At 40.4% G+C, this 22,643-nt stretch overlaps 1 protein-coding gene across 1 annotated transcript in view; it reads left to right on the forward strand.

Annotated features, from left to right (window-relative positions):
• The window catches only part of Dgkk (diacylglycerol kinase kappa), a 120,824-nt gene that overhangs the window by 80,576 nt on the left and 17,605 nt on the right, over positions 1-22,643 (forward strand). The window contains exons 9-15 of the mRNA XM_027433118.2: positions 216-399; positions 1,022-1,130; positions 1,827-1,966; positions 2,732-2,813; positions 5,915-6,006; positions 19,064-19,163; positions 20,681-20,909. Of these exons, the coding sequence (XP_027288919.1) occupies positions 216-399; positions 1,022-1,130; positions 1,827-1,966; positions 2,732-2,813; positions 5,915-6,006; positions 19,064-19,163; positions 20,681-20,909 (936 nt within the window). The remainder of the gene's footprint in view (positions 1-215; positions 400-1,021; positions 1,131-1,826; positions 1,967-2,731; positions 2,814-5,914; positions 6,007-19,063; positions 19,164-20,680; positions 20,910-22,643) is intronic.

Raw genomic sequence — 22,643 nt, forward strand, 5'->3', positions numbered from 1 at the left:
TACAATACTTTCTCAGAAAATGATAGGGGAATGCCTAGAAATAGCAGAGCAAACATGTTTACTTCCCTTTTAATGGTATTCTCACTTTCCCTCTATTCCTCAATAGCAAAAGATTGGGGCTGGCACTCAGAAAGTCTGTGTAAAATGTGATGCTAGACCATATCGTATCTTGTCTCAATTGCCCTTTTTCTTTTTTCTTTTTGTGTGTCTATCAGGCCAATTAGTGGTATCGCCTGACTTCTGGGATCTTGACTGGCCACTGACTTGTTCCTGTCCCTTGCTCGTCTTCATCAATTCCAAGAGTGGAGATCATCAAGGGATCATCTTCCTCCGAAAATTCAAGCAGTATCTTAATCCATCTCAAGTATTTGACCTGTCGAAGGGTGGACCTGAAGCAGGGTAAGCATGGGCTAAGGGGGTATGGTTGGCTTTACAGAATAGATTACTGGCCCTTTACATTGTAGGCTATAATAGTTTCCTGGGATCAGTCCTTGTACCCCAGCATATATACAAATATATGACTCTGGAATATTTTACCTTTTGGCCCTCTCCCAGAAATCTCTTCCATCACTTTTCCTGCTCCCAAACTTGCTTCATTTTTTTCCAATTGGCAAGACAGAAGACTGTGCTCTTTGAAGTCAGAGGAAGAAGCAAAGGGGTGTGTCACTACAGACTTGTTTTGCTATGGGATCACTTGACAGTTCAGTGCTGGTTCCTGGAAGCCACTGAAAACTATGCAAAGTATTCTTCCTGAGACGCAGCAGATAGCTAGGTTATTAGTGGTTTCCAGAGAAGAGCTAAGCATAAAATAATATGAGCTGAGGCTAGGTCTGATTTCTGAGATTACCTTGTGAAGTTGTGGTCACAAATATACACAGATTCAGAGGCTAACGCAAAGAGAAGGCAGATGGCCTTGTTAGAAGGATGCTAAAGCAGAAGTCTTTAGACCCTACGTACTGTAAGAAATAGGTATAAATTCCAATTAGTCATGATTATTTCATTTTCCCCTTCTTCCTTGCAGCATCTGTATGTTCAAGAACTTTGCTCGTTTTCGTGTTCTGGTTTGTGGTGGAGATGGCAGTGTAAGCTGGGTCTTATCTACAATTGATGCCTATGGATTGCATGATAGGGTAAGTCCCTGGCTGAGTCCATTTAATTGCTAGAAAGAGTGTGGGGGGGTATGGAGCTGTGTGTTTCAAGGAGTTCCAAGTCTGCACTCATCTTATCTACAAGCTTAATAGTTAACTTGGCCAGTCTAAACATGCTCACTTGAGACAATTCTCTAGTTGTTTCTGGGTGAAGGAGAAATAAAGGAATGGACATGAATGAGCCTTCTCTAGGCTTCAAAGTAAAGAGGTGAAAAAGAAGAATGTTCCAATTTTCTTGTGAGAGGAATGATTTTCTTCTCCCAGTCTCTAGAGAGGCATAAATCTTCCTCTAATTTTCTCCATCTCTAGGCCTCCCCTTACTCTTCTGAGTCCAGAATCTTTGTCTCCTGAAGCATCCCCCCCCTGCTGGGCCCCAGCTCAAATAGAAACGGTAGTTATAGTCTTCATTTATAGGTATAGCTATGACTTGCAATAGCCCAGAAACTGAGTTGGTGATGATGATGATGATGATGATTAATGGGGTCCAATTCCTTTGAGAAAATATCATTCGACACCAAGTACCCTCTTGCTAAACTTCCTATAAAGAAATCCTTTAAAACCCCTGGTTATAAGGCCTATTTCTGCCTATTCCTTCCCAAAGAGCACCCTAATGTCTTTCAGTGAGTGAGACATGGTGGAAGGACTGTCGGAAAAGCTTGTCTCTTTTTGTTCTTGCAGTGTCAACTGGCAGTCATCCCACTTGGAACTGGTAATGATCTCGCTAGAGTCCTTGGCTGGGGAGCATTCTGGAATAAAAGCAAATCACCAGTGGATATTCTCAACAGAGTAGAGCAGGCTCATGTGAGGATTTTGGACAGGTGAGTGACCAAAAGGACGTATCCTTGTGCCTCTTCTATTTGTATCATCTTAGTCCAGAAAAGTGCCATTTTCCTGTGGTGGAAGTGCAGACTCATTTGGAAGATCTTGTCTATTGAGAAATTAGAGAGCCATGAACCCCTCAAATATTATAGAAGCCCCTCTCCTCTGCTTAATGATCATAGAGCAGGGGCTTCACAGATACATTTCAAGGGTTTGGTGCATGTTATTCAAAATGTCACTTGTTATTAGTCCAGTGGAAGCATACTGACTCGTGAGAAATAATCTATCATATTATCAGGTTCTCAGAGAAACTTTAAAAAGGGGGAGGAGATTCAGCAACAATTGGCTTTATTTTCTCTGCTCCAGAGAATAAAGAATATTGTCCTCCCATATCCTGAGAAATAGGACTGGTATGGGTTTCAAGATACAAATCTGGTACTATAACAGAGTTTCTTATTCTGTAGCTCTTGGACAAGGATCTGGCATAAATATTTAATAAAAATATTTCTGGTGCTCATAATGCTACCTCTGGTTTTAAAACATTGATTTCTGACAGTCCTGAAAAAAATTCCTTCCATCACACTAATCTAGGGATGTCATGAATCCTCTTTTATGTATACTTTGAGGTCAGGTATACTGCTTGAGTATACCCTGTAGCCCACTTCCCCAAACACATGAATGGTTTGAACTCTTGTACTTCAAGTGTTGATTTCACTGGTAATTAGCAGAAACCTGAATAATATTTGTGTTTAAATTTATTTTAGATGGAGTGTGATGATCCGTGAGACCCCCAAACAATTCCCACTGCTAAAAGGACAGGTGGAAATGGATGTGCCAAGATTTGAGGTGATTATTGGTCAGCTATAATTCAGAGCAAACATTTTATCACCCATGAAATAAAAAGAAAAGCCTAGGAGGAATATAAAGTATTTCCATGGACTTGATGAGGATGAGATCTCTGAGGACAGGAGACATCAATCAGCAGCTATTTACTACAGATGTTAGGCATTAGGGATATAAGTCATTTTAGTTATTTATTCATACATTAAAAATTGTTTGTGAAATAACTACGGCATATGAGGCACTGTATTAGGAAATGTTACTTACACATTAGTAGATAAGGAAGAATATGCCCCTTGTTGCGGACCTCAGAGTATATTTAGAGGTAGAAAAAGTAAAAGTATTAATAAAATACTACATGTATATCTGCATGTCCCTCTGTGAGCTGTCATGGAAAACATCCAGAATGAGTGCCATTTCAGCATAGACCTAAGAAATATCAATAACTAGGAGAAAAGAAAAAAAGGGGGCTTTCTTAGTCAGTGTTCTATTGCTGAAGCGATGCCATGACCAAAGCAGCTCTTTTTTCCTCCATTCTTTTATTTAAATTAGAAACAAGATTGTTTTACCTGTCAATCCCAGGTCCCTCTCCCTCCCCTCCTCCTCTGCCCCCCACTAACACCCTACCTATCCCATACCATTTCTGCTCCCCAAGGAGAGTGTGGTCTTCCATGTGGGGGTCTTTAGAGTCTGTCATATCCTTTGGGATAGGGCCTAGGCCCTCCCCCCGTGTGTCTAGGCTGAGGGAGTATCCCTCTAAGACCTCACACATCAATATATAATTTGAGCTGGCTTACAGTTTCAGAGGTTTAGTCTGTTATTGTCATGGCAGGGATTTGGTGGCACACAGGCAGACATGGTGTTAGAAAAGTAGCTGGGAGCTCTACATCTTGTTTCTTGGGCACCAGGAAGAGCTACTGGGACTAACTTGGGCCCACCCACACTTCCTCCAACATGGCCACACCTAATTCTTTCAAATAGTGCTACTCCCTAAGCATTTAAATATATGAACATATGGGGGCCATTCTTATTCAAACCACCACAAGTCCTGTTTTTATACTGTTCCAAGAAAGGCTGTATAATATTAACAGAACCGAAACACATTCATAATATCCAGGGAATGGTGACCAAGGATAGAACATGCAAAATGAGAGACTAGAGAAGTAACCAGGGACCAACCCAGAAAGGGCTAATAAAGCATGTTAGGAAATTTGGACTTTTATCCTAAGTGCAGTGAGAATTCTACAAGAGTTTGGGGGGGTTGTTTACATGTATGTGGGGTAGGTATACATGTGCACAGCACACAAATGTGGTTGGAGATCAGAGGACAACTTCTGGTTTGTGTCCTTAGGCACCTTCCATCTTTTTGTTAGACATAGAGTCTCATTGGCCTGGAACATCACAGCGTAGGCAAGGCCAGCTAGCTGACACAACTCCAGGGCTCTGCCTGTCTCTGCCTCCATCTCATCAACCCTGGGTGTATATCACTCTGCTGTGATGGGAGAGCTTGTAGGTTCAAGATACCTTTATTCAGATTAATACCAGCCAAACAAAAGCTAGAGCATGCCAGGGGCAGCCAAGCAGTGAGGGGGAGTAGAAGGGGCTTCCATGTGCTCGCGGTTCCTTAAGAGCCCATGCCACATCATCCTGACCTCACCTTGACCATGTCTTGACAGGCATGGCTTACTGTCCCCTATAATTCCCCTTTTAGTCTAAAAGAGGATTAAAACTTAACAGTGTTAAGTATCCAAAATTAACAATCATAAAGGTGAAATACAAGAAGTCTGCTATTGCATATCCTAATCATGTCTATTTCAGCTAAACCCTAAAGTCATCTGAAAGAGGGGTGTCCAACCTGAACACCTCCTTCCAATCCCAACCCTAAACAATAGGGAAGTTATTCCTAACTAGGCTTACACTACCCTAATAGACAATAATGGGGGATGGCGGCATAGCATCCTCCAAGTTACTTCCTGCTGAAATGGGACAATGGTCCCCCATTGAAATCTCATTATATTTGCTTTACTGCATGCCCAACCAACTACCCATCATTGAGCAGTAGCCCATGGTGGGTGAGGAGACAAATCAGGGACTAAAGATCAGAGGCAAGGGGAAAAAATGGGAGGTGCTATTATTCAGACTAGAGATGTTAGTGATTTAGGTTTGTGACTAGATGAGGAGAATTGGACAAATTTGAAACATACAACATACAAAGTATAATTATAAGGACATGGTAGATGCTTGAACTTGGTAGTGATAGTATTAGAACTTGTAATTAGGAATACAGACTACCTGGAATCAAATCTAAGTTCTGCTACCGATTGAGTCTCTCCTGTGCCTCAGTTTTCTCTTCTATTAAATGGGCATATAAGTAATTTTTCCTCTAAGGGTAGATAATGAGAGTGCATAAAAATGATATACATATAACTTTGAATACAGTCAGTCACATATTCAGTACTATATGATTGGAAGCTGTATTGTTAGTAACCTTATTCAAAAAGTAATCTTTTGCTATTGGAAAGTTATGAATCAGAATCACAGATCTATTGTTTTCTACTAATATATGAGGCTTTTCTTTTTTGTTTTCTTTTTTTTTTGGTTTTTCAAGACAGGGTTTCTCTGTGGCTTTGGAGGCTGTCCTGGAACTAGCTCTTGTAGACCAGGCTGGTCTCGAGTTCACAAAGATCCACCTGCCTCTGCCTCCCGAGTGCTGGGATTAAAGGCCTGCGCCACCTTTTCTTCTTTATTTTTTATTAGTTCAAATTAAGAACAAGCTTGCTTCACATGTCAATCCCTTCTCCCTCTACCTCCCCTCCCCCCAACCCCCACCAGCTCCCTACCTCATCCCCCCTCAGCTCCCCAGGGAGGGTAGGGCCCTCCATGGGGGCTCCCCAAAGTCTACCACATCAGGGTTAAGGTTGGGGTTAGGGTGCCTCTCTCATTTTTAGAATGATTTTAGGCCCAAGATTATCTGTAGGTACCTTTAACAAGAATTATTTGAGGTTTTTTTCCAGAAAGGCAGTTGAATTTCTGGTAAAGCAGGTGGTAGAGGTGGGTTGAGGAGACAGCACTAAGCTTCTGAGACTGGACACTCTGTTTTCCCTTAGGCTGCTGCCATCCAGCGTGTACAGACTGCAACCACTGAGTTGAACAAAATCCTGAAGGCCAGGTACTCCACCGAGGTGGTCATCGCCACTAGGTCAGTCTTCCTTTGTTCCTAATCCTTTGGGTATCATAGGTGCTGATATATGAGGCTCATTTTGATAGCACAGGGTTTTAAGGTCAAGGAAAGTATGTATCTGTCTTTTCTAATCATTTTCACTCAACTCAAATTTCCTGAGTAGAAAATTTAAGGTGGAATAAGATGAGATTGGAGTGAGGAGTCATGCTGCTAAAAACTGAGACAAAATTGCAAGCAGGTATTTGGAAAGAAGGCTATAGAAAGGACATAAAACATTGTAGACAATCCAACAGTAAACACATTATTTTCTATCTTTGGCACTGGAAAGGGGCTCTCCAATGCCTGTGGGTACCTGCTTGTTTGCTTTTTATTTTTAAATTTGTATTATTTGCCAATTAAAGCTCTATTTATTTTTATAGGTTACATGTATACACAGTACAAAATCAAAAGCACAAATGTCTCCCATGCATTTATTTGGCAATGTCAAACTATTCTTCTTGGTTTTGTATCCCTGTACTTTAATTATTCCCAAATTGTAGCAATGATTTTAAATGGGTAGTAGCATATGATATGCATTGTTTTATAAAATGGTTGACTCATTTAACACCACATCCTGGGAATCATTCCTTGTTCACACATCAGGATTTTTCTTACTAAAATGTTTCTGGAAATTTCATACATGTATACATACAATAAAATGCAATTTTAGCTCCCCCCATTTAACCCCATCATAGACTCCTATACTCCCAATACTACCCCAAATGTATCTTTATTTTTGATAATCTACTAATCCAGTTAATGTGATCCATATATGCATAGGTGACCAACCTCTAGAGTATGGGAAACCTCTTAGTGGCCACATCCTCATTCTCAAAAGCAGTGATTCTGCCTCCTTCAGCAACTATCCACTACCAATAGTTTCTCAATAAGGGTTGGGCCATTGCCATCATCAATCCTGGGATTTGGCTGGCTTGATGTTCTGAAGGTAACCACAGACACTGTGAGATCCTAAGTACAATAGTCATGCCCTACGCAGAAGACAACACTTCATCGAACTCTTCCCATGCTGTCTTTTACTGTCTCTCCAATCTTCTGTCATATCCCTGAGCTTTAGAGGTAGTAGGATTATCACACGTCTTTGGTACTGTACAATCCATCATTGATTCTCATGGCACTGACTTTTGTTATAAGACTGCATTAAGTGTTGCCCATTGCCAAAAGAAGCCTCTCTGACCAAGGCTGAGAGCAGCCCAGGTTATAAGGTTCAAACAAATATTTAGAAGGCAATTGGACAATATTACCATTTAGCAAAACAATAACAGTGGTTTGTACCCTAGGGCCTATATGACCTTACAAGCTATGGGCTCTTGTGAGGGCTACAGTACCAGGTCTGAAATTACTTCCTGTGAAGCAGACCTCAAATCCAATCATAATTAATCTCCATGCCATTTTCACATCTGTGGGCACACACTGTAGCATGCAGGACTCAGCACTGGATGAGATCACCAATGTCTTTCCTCCCCCAGCAGGCCTGCATAGCTTATAACACTATGAAAGGTGACCAGCAGGAGAATGTTTCCCAGGTGTTTTGAAATTGATTCCTCTATATCATGCAGCCAAAATATATGGTGTTTCCCCTAATAGAATCTTACCATGTAGCTATGGTAGGTAACCAAGGGCAATGGCAATAGCTTGTGTTGTTTTTGATACCTCTGATGCTCCCTGACCAATAATTCATAGGGAGGTATCTCATGCCTTGTAATGAGATTTTAAATAATGAACCATGTCTTGGTTCATCCACGTAGGGCAATCCCATTCTTACTGTTTCTTTCTAAAACTGCATTTTTAAATTATCTTCTTAACAAGTAGGTTTTCATATTTTTCATAACATCCTTAGTTTTTGTTTAACTTATTCATTAACCATTTTCTCCGTCTTATCTTTCACTCCCATTCCCTTTTAATCCCTTAACTATATTCCCCATATTTAACCATTCTTGTATTTTTTGTATTTTCTATTTATATTTTCATTTAATTATAAGATTTGAAAGCGTTTCTTCTCCATTCTTATTTTTAAATAATTATTTTTTTATTTTACATTCCAACCAAAGTTTCCCCTGCATCCTCTCCTGCCACCACCTCCCTTCTGTCTCCTCTATCCATTCCTCTTCCATTTCTGTTCAGAAAAGGTTGACTTCCCATGGATATCAACCAAACATGGCATATCATGTTGTGGTAGGACTAAACATCTCTCCTGTATTAAGGTTGGACAAGGCAACTCAGTATGAGGAATAAGTTCCCAAAACGCCAGCAAAAGAGTCAAGAAGCCCCTGCTCCCACTGTTAGGAATCCCACAAGAAGACCAAGCTACACAACTGTCACATATATGCAAAGTGCCTAGTTCAGGCTCCCTGATTGTTGGTTCAATCTCTGTGAGCTCCTATGAGCCCAGGTTAGTTGATTCTGTGGGTTTTCTTTTGATGTCCTTGACATCTCTGGCTCCTACAATCTTCCGCCCTCTCTTCAGCAGGATTCCCTGCTCTGCCTAATGTTTGGTTGTGGGTCTCTGCATCTGTTTCCACCAGTTGCTAGATGAATCATCTCTGGTGATTATTGAGATAGGCACCAATCTGTGCCTAATAGCAGAATATCATTAGGCATCCTTACTTTGACTTTTTTTCATCAGTCATGTTTGGTTCTATCCTAGCTCTCAGGGTCATCTAGCCTCTTGGTCCTGGTGCTCCAGGACTCTAGTGACATGTCCTCGGGCTGGACCAGTCATTGGTTGGCCACACCCACAATCTCTATGCCACTCTTATCCAAGCATATATGCCATAGGCAGAACAGACTGTAGGTAGAAGGTTATATGGCTGGGTTGGTGTCTTAATCCCTCTACTGGTAGTCTTGCTAGGTCAAAGGAGATGGCATGTTCCAGCTACATATGCCCTGTTGCAAGGAGTCTTAGGTGGGGTCATCCTTTTAGATAATTGGGAGTTTCCCTTGCACCAGGGTTCTACCTCACCCTGAAATGACCCCCTTTAAAGTTGTCTCTTTTAGTACTCTTCCCCCCACCCATCCCTGAGATGATCCCTCATGTTCCCATCCCCACTAGCTCCCACTCTACCCACAATATCTCTATTTCCTCTTCCCAGAGAGATATGTGTGTCCCCAGTTGGGCCTTCCTTGTTACCTAGTCCCTCTGGGTCTGTGGATTAGAGCACATTTATCCTTTCCTTTACAGCTAATATCCACTTATAAGTGAGTAAATACCATGTTTGTCTTTCTGGGTCTGGGTTACATCACTCAGGGTGATTTCTTCTAGTTTCCACCATTTGCCTGCAAAGTTTCATAATGCCATCACTTTTAACAGCTGAGAAATACTCTATTGTATAAATGTACCACATTTTCTTTATCTGTTCTTCAGTTGAGGAGCATCTAGCTTCCAGGTTCTAGCTACTATAAATAATGCTACTATGAACATAGTTGAGCAAGTGTCCTTGTAGTATGATTGAGCATCCTTTGGGTATATGTCCAAGAGAAGTATAGTTGGGTCTTAAGATAGATCAATTCTCAATTTTCTGAAAAACTGCCATATTTATTTCTAAAGCAACTATACAAGTTTGACTTCTACCAACAATGGAGGAGTGTTCCCCTTATTTCACATCCTCTCCAGCATAAGCTGTCACTTGTATTTTTGACCTTAACCATTCTGACAGGTACAAGATGGTATATCAGAGTTGTTTTGATTTGCATTTCCATGATGGCTAAGGATATTGAACATTTCTTATATTTTGGTTGTGATCTTGGCTGAGCCATCTCTCCAGCTCTGAACATTTCTTTAAGTGTTTATCAGCCATTTAAGATTATAATGCTAAGAATATTCTGTTCAGATCTGTACCCCATTATTAATTGGATTATTTGGTTTGCTGATATCTACTTTCTTGAATTCATTGTATATTTTGGAAATCAGCCCTTTGTCAGATGTGGAGTTGGTGAACATCTTTTCCCAATCTGTAGCCTGCTGAGTTTTCCTATTGACAGTGTCCTTTGCCTTACAGAAACTTTTCAGTTTCATGAAGTACTATTTATTGTCAATCTTCATGTTTGTGCTATTGATGTTCAGGATGTTGTCTCCTGTGCCAATGCACTCAAAGCTACTTCCCACTTTCTCTTCCATCAGGTTTAGTGTATCTGGATTTATATTGAGGTCTTTGATATACTTGGACTTGAGTTTTGTGCAGGTTGATAGATATGGACCTATTTGCATTTTGCTACATACTGGCATCCAGTTAGACCAGCACCATTTGTTGAGTAGATTTTCTTTTTTCCATTTTATATTTTTAGCTTCTTTGTCAAAAATTGGGTGTCCATAGTTGTGTGGATTTATGTCTGGGTTTCAATTCAATTTCATTGATCGACCTGTCTGTTTTTATGCCAATACCATGTTGTTTTTTATTGTTATAGCTCTGTAGTAGAGCTTGATGCCTTTGGAAGTTCTTTTATTGTACGGGATTGTTTTAGTTATCCTGGGTTTTTTCCTTTTCCATATGAATTCTTACTTTGTTCTGTATGTTTGGTGTTTTGATTATTATGTGCTGAGGAGTCTTTCTTTCCTGGTCCAATGTATTTGCTGTTCTGTATGCTTCTGGTACCTTTATAAACATCACCTTCTTTTGGTTAAGAAAATTTTCTTCTATGATTTTGTTGAATATATTTTTCTGGGCCTGGGAGCTGGGAATCTTCTCCTTCCTCTATTCCTATTATTCTTATGTTGGGTATTTTCATAGTGTCCTAGATTTCCCAGATGTTTTGTGTCAGGAATTTTTTTAGATTCTAACGTTTTCTTTAACTGATGTATCTATTTCTTCTATTGTGTCTTCAATGCCTGAGATTCTGTCTTCCATCTCTTGAATTCTGGTAGCGAGGCTTGCATTTGTAGCTCCCGTTCACTTACCTAGATTTTCCAGAATTCCAGTTTGTGTTTTCTTTATTGCTTCTATTTCCATTTTCAAGTCATGAACAGTTTGACTCATTTCTGTCAACTTTTTTCTTGGTTTTTCCTCCAATTTTTGATTGTCTTTTCTTCTATTTCTTTAAGGGGTATTTTTAATTTCTTCTTTAAGGACTTATATCATCTTAAAATTGGTTTTAAGGTCTTTTTGTTGTGCTTTGGCTATGTTGAAATATTTAGGGCTTTCTGTAGTGGGATTATTGTGCTCTGGTGATGACATATTGCCCTGGCTGTTGTATTCTTACACTTATATTTAGGCATCTGGATTTGGAATGACTATAGATCTAGGTACCAATTTCTGAATTTGTCTTTATTAGATGGATGTTTTCTTTCTTAGTTTCTGTTTCCTCTCTGGTCTTCTGGACCCTGTGATTCAGTAGAGGGTCTCTGCCCATATTGGTGGTTTGACTTATGATGGCCTGTATGGCCTCTGTTCCAGCAGGGAGTTGCTGCCCAAGTTAGGGGCTGAAGATATACCTATGTATGTGTATTGCCTCTGATCTGGCTGCAGGAGGGGCTCTTCTTGGGTCTCAGATGCTGGCCTGGATTCTGGTGGTGTAGAAGCCTTCTGCCTGGTTTTAGGGAGTTGGCTTTGTCTCTGGGGTTCAGGGTTCTGGCCTGGCCTCTGATATGATAAGTTGGAAGGCCTTTGCCAGAGGTGTGGCTGAGATATGGTGATGAAAAGAGGATGGGCAGTTGGAGTTATGTTGGGCACATTCGATCTGGGTTGGAAGCAGTATTACCTGGGGTTCAGGTGCTGGCATGGTGTCTTGGGGAAGAGGATGCTCCCATCAGAGGTGTGGACTAGGACATGTCGGAAAGGAGAGGAGGGGCAGTTGGGATTATGTTAGGAAGGCATTTGTGGGGCAATGAGTGGGTGGCTTACCAGGTTCTCAGGGAGCTGGCCTGGCCACTCATGGGGTAGAAGGATTTAGCCAGATTGTGGACCTGGATATGGTGATGAGGAGAGGGAAGTGAAGGGGACTCCTGCACAGTGGGGGATCCCTTCCAGACCCTGGATTAAACACAAACCACACCCAAACACCTGTTTTCAGAGGTCCTTTATTAAGCATGGAAGAAAAGTTAAAGTGGCTGATTTCTGACTCAGACAGAAACAGCAGCAAATGACTTTGCAGGTATAATTTTTTAAGAAGAGGAGAAGGGGAGGTCTATGTTAGAATGGGCTAGGATGTGGTGGTAAGGGAGGTAGGGGATGAGGGAGACAGGGAAGGGGACAAAGGAAAGGGGACAGGGATATTTGTCCCAGAGGGACAAATAACTGCCTCTGCGTAGAGGGGAGACAAAACACATAAGCAAATGGTGGTTTGTAAAGGAAAAGGTGGAAGCCCTGCATTAGGATGAGTGTTGAATTTTAATTGGGTATGTTAATTAGGTGAACCAAAGGGGGCTTTTGATAGCTGAATCTTGGTAGTCAGCCTCAGGAGGAGAAAGTGAACAAATAAGGGAATAGACCTTGCTGGCTAGCTTTAGGCATGCAATCTAATGGTTTTTAGCAAGGGAGAAGGGTAAGGACTGCCAGAGCCACATGTTCAAGTGGGCTGGTGTTCCTTCAGGAGGGGTAGTTGGGATTATGTTGGGCATGCATGGGAAGGGTTGGGGGCAGTTTTACCTGGGGTTTGGGGTGCTGGCCTGGTCTCTGGGGAGTGGGAAGTTTCCACCAGAGGTGTGGGCCAGCATAAGTTGGCAAAGAAAGGGGGTGCACTTGGAGTTATGGTGGGGGATGCAGTAGGGGTCTGGGGATCAAGGAGTTGTGGCTTACCTACTTTTCACAAAGCTAGCCTAGCCTGCGATGGGGTGGAAGGCTTCTGGCAGAGGTGTGGGCCAGGATATAATGAAAGGTAGTTGGATTTATTCTGGGCAAGCACGGGCAGGGAGGGGAGCAGTCTTACCTGGGGTTCAGTTGGCCTGGCTCTGGGGAATGGCCTTAATTTCATTTTTGACTCAATTATTATTCAGTATTCTGTTATTTAGTCTCCATTACTTTGAGTTCTTTCTATAGTTTTTGCTGTTATTGATACATAGCTTTATTCCGTCGTGGTAAAATAGAATACAGGATATTTCATTTTCCCTATATTTTTGAGGCTCACTTTGTATCTTGATAGGTGATCTGTTTTAGCATGTAATTCCTATGGACTACTAGAAGAGTCTGTATTCTTTAATGTTTGGGTGTAATGTTCTGTAGATATCCCTTAGGTCCTTTTGACTTATGATATCATTTAACTCCAATGTTTCTCTGTTTAGTTTTTGTTCAGATAATGTTATTGGTGAGGGTGAGGTATTATAGTCCACAATCATGTTGTAATCTGTGATTTTATATCTAATGGTATTTTTATCAATTAAAGAATGAGAAGAATACTATACTAGCACATAAAATATATTTTAATAAAATTATAGAAGAAAATTTTCCAGAATTAAAAAGATGACATGCCTACAGCACTCTAAATTGACAGGATAGAAAAGAAACTCCTATGACATATTACAGTTAAAACATTAAGAACAGAATAAAGGATATTGAAAGAGCTTGCAAGAGAAAAAAGTCAAGTCACTTATAAAGGCAGGATCATCTGAAGAGCACCTGACTATTTGGGATTTAAAGCCAGAAGGGCCTGGAAACATGTATTCCAAATTCTGAAAGATCAAAACCGTCAACCCTGATTACTATAACCATCAAAACTATCTATTAAAATTGAGGGAGAGATAAAAATCTTCCATGATAAAAATGGATTAAAGAAATTTCCTCCTTGAAATCTATCTTCCCCTTTCCCACCAATATTCCATTTCTAGTGCACAGGTAGTCCACATCAAACACTCAAATCTAAGGATTTGATGTCAAGATCCACATAGGAAATGTTTAACTCTCTGGGTATTTGTTACCCTACTCAGTGTATTTTCTTTCTTGCTAAATAAAATTTCATTGTGCTTCGGTACCAAATTTCCATTATCCGTTTCATCTATTGATTAATTCCATATCTTAGCTGTTATGATTTGAAGGAGAAATGTTCCCCCATAGACTCGTACATTTAAACCCTTGGTCCCAATTGGTATTTCTGAGCATGTTAAGGAACATTTAGAAGGAACAGCATTGCTGGATGAAGCACATCACTGTGGACATTGAGTATTGCTCTATAGAGTATTGCTCTATTTCCTGATAACCTTGTCTGCTTGTAGGGCATGACTGAAACATATTCTTTCAGCTTCCTGTTCCTGCTGCCACAATTTCCCTACCATTATGGACATCTAAGTCTCTCAAACCATAATCCAAGATAAACTCTTTATTAAGTTGCTTTTGGCCATGGTATTTTATCACAGTAACAGAAAAGTAACTAATATACTAGCTGTTGTATTGAGCACTGTATAAATGTAGATGAGCATGTGTCTCTGTAGTAGAAAATAGAGTTCTTAAGGTATACACCCAGAAGTTGTATAACTCAGTCATATTGGTGATCTATTTGTAGTTCTTTGAGGAACTGCCACACCGATTTCCATAGTAGTGGTAACAACTGGCACTCCCATTTAACAGTGCATGGGGTTTTCCAATTTCCTACATCTTTTAAAGCATTTGTTGCCTTTTATTTTTAATAAGACTTGGGTAAAATGAAGTCACAAAATACTTTTAATTGCTAACAGTGGCAAATACTTCAACTTTTTTCTTAGCCAGTTGTATTTCTCTTCTGAGAAAACTTTCTTCATATTCATAGTGCACTTTTTAATTGTGTTGTTTTCGGTATTTAGGCTTTTTAAAAATATATTGTATATTTGGTCATATATACAGCTGGCAAAGATCTTTTTTGCCATTCTCTGTTGCAGTTCAGAAACTTTCTAGATTCATGAAGTCACACTTATTGATTGTTGGTCCTATTTTCTGAGTTATTGGGAATCCTATTCAGAAAGCTTTTACCTGAGCCCATATCTTTAAGTGTATCCCCTCCTCTTCTAGAAGTTGCAGAATTTTGGGCCCAACATCAATATTTTGATCAATTTTCAACTGATTTTTGTGCAGAATGAGAGAGAAGGATCAAGTTTCATTCTTCTACATGTATATATCCAGTTTTCCCAACATAGTTTATTAAAGATGCTCTTTTTTCTATGTGTATTTTTGATATTCTTATATCAAGAATCAAGTGACTAAGCCAGATGTGGTGGCACACAGCTTTAATCCTAGCACTTAGGAGGCAGAGTTAGGCAAATCTTTGAGTTCGAGGCCAGCTTGCTCTACAAAGTGAGTTCTAGGACAGCCAGGGTAACCTGTAACACAGAGAAACCCTGTCTTAGAAAACAAACCAACAAACAAAAAAAATCCTGGGGAAAATGAGGACACAGGGAACATATCTACACATGGTAAAAGCAGTATAATAAAGGAATCCAATAGCCAACACCATTCTAGCTGGAGACAAACTCAAAACATTTCCACTAAAATCAGGAATGAGACAAGATTGTCCACTCCTCCGTCTCCATTAAGATAGTACTGAAGTCTTAGCCAGAGCAATAAGATAAGTGAAAGTCATAAAGGAATACAAATGAGAAAGGAAGAATCAAAGTACTCCTACTTACAGATGATAGGATTCTATACATGGTTTAGCTTGAAAAGTCAGCAGTCAATTTACCTTTGCTTGTGACTTGGCTCTTCTAATTTTCAGCTGTCAATATACTATCTTTGTTCTGTACAGTTAGTGTTCAGCTGTAGAAATGTTTCTTTTCTGGTCCTGTGTGCTGCTTTGTGTATGTCTTCTATCCTGAATGAGTGTCTGTCCCTCTCAATCAGGGAAATTTTCTTCTGTGATCTTATTAAAAATATTTTCTATGCTCTTTGTATGAAATTCTTTTCCTTCTTGTATGATAATAATACATAGGTTTTGCCTTTTCATGGAGTCCCAGAGTTCATGCATGTTCTGTTCATGCATTGTTTTAAATGCATCATTGACTTCGATCCAATTCCTCTATGGTAGTGCCTCTCAACCTTCCTAAAGCTGTGACCCTTTAATACAGTTCCTCATGTTGTGGTGACATCCCAAACATAAAATTAATTATTTTCATTACTACTTCATAACTGTTATTTTGCTACTGTTATGAATTGTAATGTAAATATCTGTGTTTTCCATTGATCTCAAGCAACCCCTATGCAGGGTCATTTGACCCCCCAAAGGGGTTGCAACCCACAGGTTGAGATCAGGTGCTCTATTCTGTCTTCTTACATTGATAGTCTATCTTCTACACAATTCATTCAGGGTTTTTCACTGAAGATTTTATTTGACCTAGTGTGTTTTTCAGTTCCGTCATTATTTTTAGTTTGAGTTTTCCATCCTTTTATTAAATTTTATTTTCATATCCTATATTGACTGCCTTGTTTCCTTCAGCTGTCTGTGTTCTCTTTGAAAGTATTGGAGTCCTCTTTGAGACATTTTTACATATGTATAATTATTGTTTTGAATTCTGCATCTGGAATTTTGTCTAAGTCATTTTGACTAGGAGTCATGAGTTGGTAATTTTGTGGGGAGATAAGCTGACTTTGGTTTTCATGTTACTGGGGTTTTTGCACTGGGATCAGCCTTTTGGGGTGACATTGTTGGTTAAGATTTTTTTGTGTTTATTTTTATTTTTATTTACTTCTGGTTTCCTCTCTTCTTCCAGTGGGTATGTTTGTAATGCTCAGGAGAAAGTAGATTTTAGCAGATGTGGTGATGTTTTCATTGGTTAGACTAGTGTTCCAGGAACCAGGATCTATCTCCAAGCTGAGGGTTGATCATTGTCTGAAGCACCTATCACTATCCAGTAGTTAAACACCTCTGATAATGAGGAGAAAGTGACTGCAAAACAGACACTTATTAAGTACTGATTATTTTAGGGAATAAAGGAATCCCAATGCTACTAGATATACTAATATATTAGTATGAGCAGAATGGAAAGGAAAACGAAGGGAGGTAAACAATCGCATTGTGTCGTTACTCTGGAAGTAGAGGAAGGAGGTATTCATAGGACTGGGAATATTCGAGGCAAAGAAAAAATGAGGTTAATATGTGGGAGTCCCAATTAATGGTAGCCTAAAAAGAGGAGGTAAAGATGTGTATCCCAATGCCATAAACAGTGTCAGCCTGTGGGCTTTAGGAGATGTAATGCTAAGGAATGGATATGAGGAAAGAAGAAACAAAAGAAAAAGAATGTAAAACAGCAAAAGGTGTGAACAGTAGGGGACAGTGTTGGCCTGCTAGAATGCCCTTACTGCACATTATGGATAGATAGCTGTAGAAAAGGGAGGAGAGTTGGATGGAAGTCCTGAATGTTTATTTTTGTTCTCTTTGTCGGAGCCACTGCTTTTTCTCCCTGGTCCTGGGCCTGGTCATACTCTGTGTTGATTTTTACCAGTCCAATTCTTCCCTTGTAGGCTTCCAGATTCTCTTGTATGTAGAGTTTTCTTGCTTCTGTTCTGTGGGTAGCTGAGGCAAACTCCACCATCTAGCCACAGTTGCTGTATTCACACAAAGTTAGGTGCAGCTGGTGGCTGGGTGGTGCCTACAGCAAGCACAGTTTACAGCTTTGTTTAGTTCCCACAGCTTCCCCTTTTCCCACTGGGGCACTGATGGTGGCTCTGGCAGCAGTCACTGGGAAGCCCTTCTGTGAAATCCCCACCAACACCACTTTTGTGGCTATACTGGTAGGGTTCATCTAGCTTATTTTGCATCGAGTAAAATGTCCACATGGTGGTGGTGGCTGCATTGGTTCTAATCACAGCAGCAAGTCTGAGTCACTAGTGGAGATATTCTATGGGTCTGATGGTATCTGAGTTTTGGTAGGGTGTTGATCAAATAGACTTTAGGACTGGAGAATAAGCTGACTGATGAGATGATAACATATTTAGATTCCTTTTAATTCCTTAACTGTGATAAGCTACACATGCTCCAGCATGGCTTCTTGTCCACCATCTTATGAAGAAGTTCTTATTGATTGTTTTTATTCCCAGCATGATTTCAGTTTGGCTTTTCTTCAGATTTGTATGTTTTTCTTAAATTCCATTTTCATATCTTGTATGGACTTCTTTATTTTGTGTATCTCTCTTGTTTGAAAGAATGATTGCAAGTATGTCCAAATTCTTTCGCTGGATTTTCTCCTCTGTCATTTTCACTGGAGGCCATTAATATGAGATCAGTCATTTTTTGTGTGTGGAGATATATTTTCTTGGATTGTCATGTTATGTTTTTGTTTCTGCACTGAGATTTGAGTGTCTGAAGTTAGTCCATTGAGTTAGAAGTGTGGCTGGGGAACTGATACTCCAGAGATTGCTTCTATTTCAGGCCCAGGAGCTAGGGAATCCATAAAAGTGTGGCCAAGGCTCTCTGGGGACTTCTTACCTGTGGGCATCAAGAACTTGTGAGTGACAGAAATTTGCTTTGAGGGCTCAGAATCCTAGGTCTTGCCAGCACCAGAGGTTAAGGGAATGGTGGTGGTTTCAGCCAAATGTTCAGGGCCCAGCGACTGACATATTACCTATCAGTGCCTGGGAAGGCAGCAGGTTGGACCTGGTATCTAGTGTCTTGTAACCTAAGCAACATACCCCCTCCAAAACATTTGGGGCACTTGTTCTTCTTAGCACTCTTGGGAGCAAAGATTCTTGGCCCATCCACTACATTCTCATCTGAAATGCACTAATCACAAAAAGACACTTACTTGTGTCATTGCATTTATATTTTATCAGGTAGCCTTTGAACTAAAACTTGTTGGCTCGATGTGAAAATGTTAACCAAATAAATTCTCTTTTTCTGGTAATTTATAAGCATCAGTAAAAAATGCTAGTACATCTCTTCCCATGTACATCACTTGGAAATAAGGTGAAACTGAGCTCAGGTGGGAAACGAGCATATTTTATCATGGGTACAGGGAGAATAAAACAACGAAAGAAGGATGAGAAGTTGGAGAGAGGACAGAGAAGGAAGGTTGTATTGTGAAAGCGATTCAGAAGGAGGAGGAAGATAGATAGTGATGTTATTATAAAATATTAAAGGGTTCTGGATCTCATGGTTTCTATCACATCTGTCATCTACCTCATTTTTCCAGATTCCTGTGCTCAGCAGTGGAAGACTTTGTGGCGGACATTGTAAAGGCCTGGAACCAGATAAGACAGAACAATACAGCAGTTCAGTCTGTGATTTTGAAAGTAAGCTCACTTTCCTAGTGTCTCATCTCTTTGTGATCCAGGACTTACTTTTCAAGAAAACAATGGGGAATCATAAAGTAATGGCAAAGTTGAGTAGCTGGTAAGCCCAGTCTCATCACCTTCATCTTTTCCAAATGAAGACTGGCACTTTTGCTTGCATATGCACATGCCATGTACCTAGGAATAAGCCGAGAATCTGCCCATGAATAGACACAAGTGTACATTAAGCATCAGTGAGTGAAGTTAATACACCAAAGCATGCGTGAAAATATATGTGCATAAATCCACAATGGGTGGAGATATGGCTCAGTAGAATGCTTGTTGTACATCCATAAGACCACAGCACTACAAACATATGCATATAATAGAAATATGCCAGGTTTGGGATATGGCTCCACAGTTGAAGTACTTCCTGTGCAAATGTGAAGACTGGAGTTTTGATCCCCAGAAATCCATGTAAGGGTGAGCATTGTAATTCCAGCACTGCAAAGTAGAGACAGGGATCCAAGAACAATCTGGCTGGAGATTATGTATATCAGGGAATTGGGAGATTGATTCGGAGATATTGCTCAATGAATGGGGTGGAAGAGTGATCGAGGATAACCCTGACAGTAACCTCAGGTCTACACACACATACACACACATACACACACACACACACACACACACACACACACACACACACACACACACGCAAAAACATGCATACACATGAACATGTACACTACACACACATTAAAAAATGGAAAAAAGAAATAGACACACACTCACTTTCTATAACAGTACCTAGCACATGACACACACCTTGTGGCAGGGCTTGTTCTAAGTGCTTTAATGTATCAGTTTGTTTGATTCTCACAGTAACTTGTCTCAAATCACAAACCACTAAAGCAGCTATTCTCAACCTGTGAGTCTTGACCCCTTTGGTGGGTTTCACAGGGTCCACCCATCAGATATCCTGCATATCAAGTATTTGCATGACAATTCGTAACAGTGGCAAAATTCTGGTTATGAAGTAGCATTGAAATAACTTTATGGTCGGGGTCACCAAAACATGAACTATATAAAAGGGTCACAGTATTAGAAAGGTTGAGAGCCACTGTGCTAAGTAAAGTTTAAATCATGGGGAAGATGCACATCTTAGAAATACATGGGTGTGAAGACAGACACCAGCACTATGCAGAGGCACACCAGCATCCAAAGAACCATGCATATGAATACACTCACATGAAAATGTTTGTATTTCTTCATGTTCCACACAAATTTAAGGGCCATCTGGACACGAGAAAGGCTGTGTGAAACATGCATAGATACCCGAAGCTGCTCAGAAACAAAGACAAGATGTTTAATTCCCTAATACTCTTTGGGCATCAGCACAGCTTGAATTCATCACCTCACATATTGATTTCTATGTTCCATGTTTCTGGCATATTACTACCCTCCAGCCTTCTCCAAACCATCACTATTCCTCATTCCGTCCTTCATAACAATACCCCGTTTCCTTCTTCCCTCTATAGAGTGACCTGATGTATGATAAACTCAGTATCCTTATTGACATCCTGGCTGAGGATGCAGATGCTACTGCTGCTGAGGAAGGAGCCACAGCATATGTAGAATGTGCCAGAGCACATGGAAAGCCCTCCGTTCCTCAAATAAACCACATCACAAGGTCCAAACTGGAGTTGTCTGCAAGGGCTCACAACCTCCAGAAGTCCTTGAAACTCATCATATTCCAGGTTGAACAAGGTAAGGTGCTTAGTGTTGTTATGACTAGGATAGGAAAAAGTAAAGGTTCCTCCTATGAATGGTTTAATGATCTCCCTTAGTCTGGGTTTGCAATCTGCCCCCCTTCCCCCGACAACACTTGACTCAATTCTGTGTTTAGGTTGTCTTCCAAATCAGTCCTCTGACTGTTGATTTGCAAAGCCTCAGTACAGATACACTGTCATTTTGACTTCTGCTCTCCTGGCCCTCAGTTCCTATACTTGTCTATTTTGGGAACTGGCACTCATCCTAAATGGCTACACGTGATGTAGGTGACACCACTGAAAGCTCTGTCAGCCCTCACTTCTTGTCATGGAAATTTTTCCGTCTTCTCCTGTCATTTCACCAACCAAGGATGATCAGCAGCCTGTGGCTATTTGGAAAGAAAATGGTGTTCATCTTTGCGTGCCTTGCACACCAGTAGTCAGTCTTGCTGACTTGCCAGTGATTGCCATTGCCCAGAATTTTTGACAGTCTCCAGACTTGCAGCTTAGTTTGAAGTTCTAAACTTCTGTGACTTCTTCATATAACATTTTTGATGACCACTTCATCTCTATAATGCTCCTTTGAAAAAATGAATTCAAAAGACGCTGTGAGATAAAGTGTGTTCTAACTGAACTATTAGAATTGAGCAGAAGTCCCATGTAACATGGAATTCTTACCTGCTATCCTTTGGTGGTTATCTGTGGCACCTTCCCCTGCCTTGGTACCTTTAGGAGAAACCTTAGTCATGTTTCTGACAATAGACATCTCCCTTTTATGCTGTGGAATAATTAAATAATCTCTGTTTCTATAGTTAGTTTTTGGGAATTAAACAATCATTTTGTCTCTATTTCTGTAGTAATGAATATCAAATTAAATTGACTTGGCCATAGCTGTATCACAATCTGTCTTTAGGATGTTCCCTCAATACATGTTAAGTTTAAAAGTTGCAGTTTGTGATCATGGGATAAATAAAGACTTGGCAGTAAGGTAGTGAGTGAACATACGAGCTTTGGCACAAGCTGAACACATGAGCTGTACAACATATGGACTTATAAAAAAGTAACATCTCAAATGTCCTGGGTAGTAGGGTGAGATATTTGAATGAAGAGTAATGGGCCAGGGAGATAAATAGCTCAGTATACAATATACTCACTGCACACAGCTAGCAACATGAGTTTGAATCCCCAGAGCCCATGTAAAAGCAGGGTGTGGTAAAAGGCACATCTGTAAACTCAGCATGCCTGTATGGGGAAATGGGAGGAAGAGACAGGAGAATCACTGGAAGCTTGTGGGCTAACCTGGTGTATTGAAGGGCACACAAGCCAGTTAAAGATGGTATCAAGGGGAAGTCAGGAGGACGAGTCCTGAGATGTTTACAAAAAGGGTGTTTGGTTGCCAAGATTGAACCAGATGAGGTCACTGCATGAACAGCTAGGTGATCACTAGGTAAAGCATAGGGCACCTAGGTGCATGATAGGCTGACCTTTAAAACCATTGCCTGGCTCTCTTCCCACTCTGTGGTTTTTTACTTTAAAAGATGCTTGCTGTGAGATAATAAAGGAGTTCCTGCTTGACTAGACTCCCTGCTGCATCTGATTGTCTCCAGGATCCTAGGAGGCTGGGGAAAAGGCGAACAGTGCACTTATCTTTCCTCCTTTGGGCTAAGACCCTGCAGTATATATAGCAATAAACAAGAGATATCTTATATCAAGCAAGGTGGAAAATTACAAC

The sequence above is a fragment of the Cricetulus griseus genome, chromosome X (assembly GCF_003668045.3).
Source record: "Cricetulus griseus strain 17A/GY chromosome X, alternate assembly CriGri-PICRH-1.0, whole genome shotgun sequence".
NCBI lineage: Eukaryota > Metazoa > Chordata > Mammalia > Rodentia > Cricetidae > Cricetulus > Cricetulus griseus.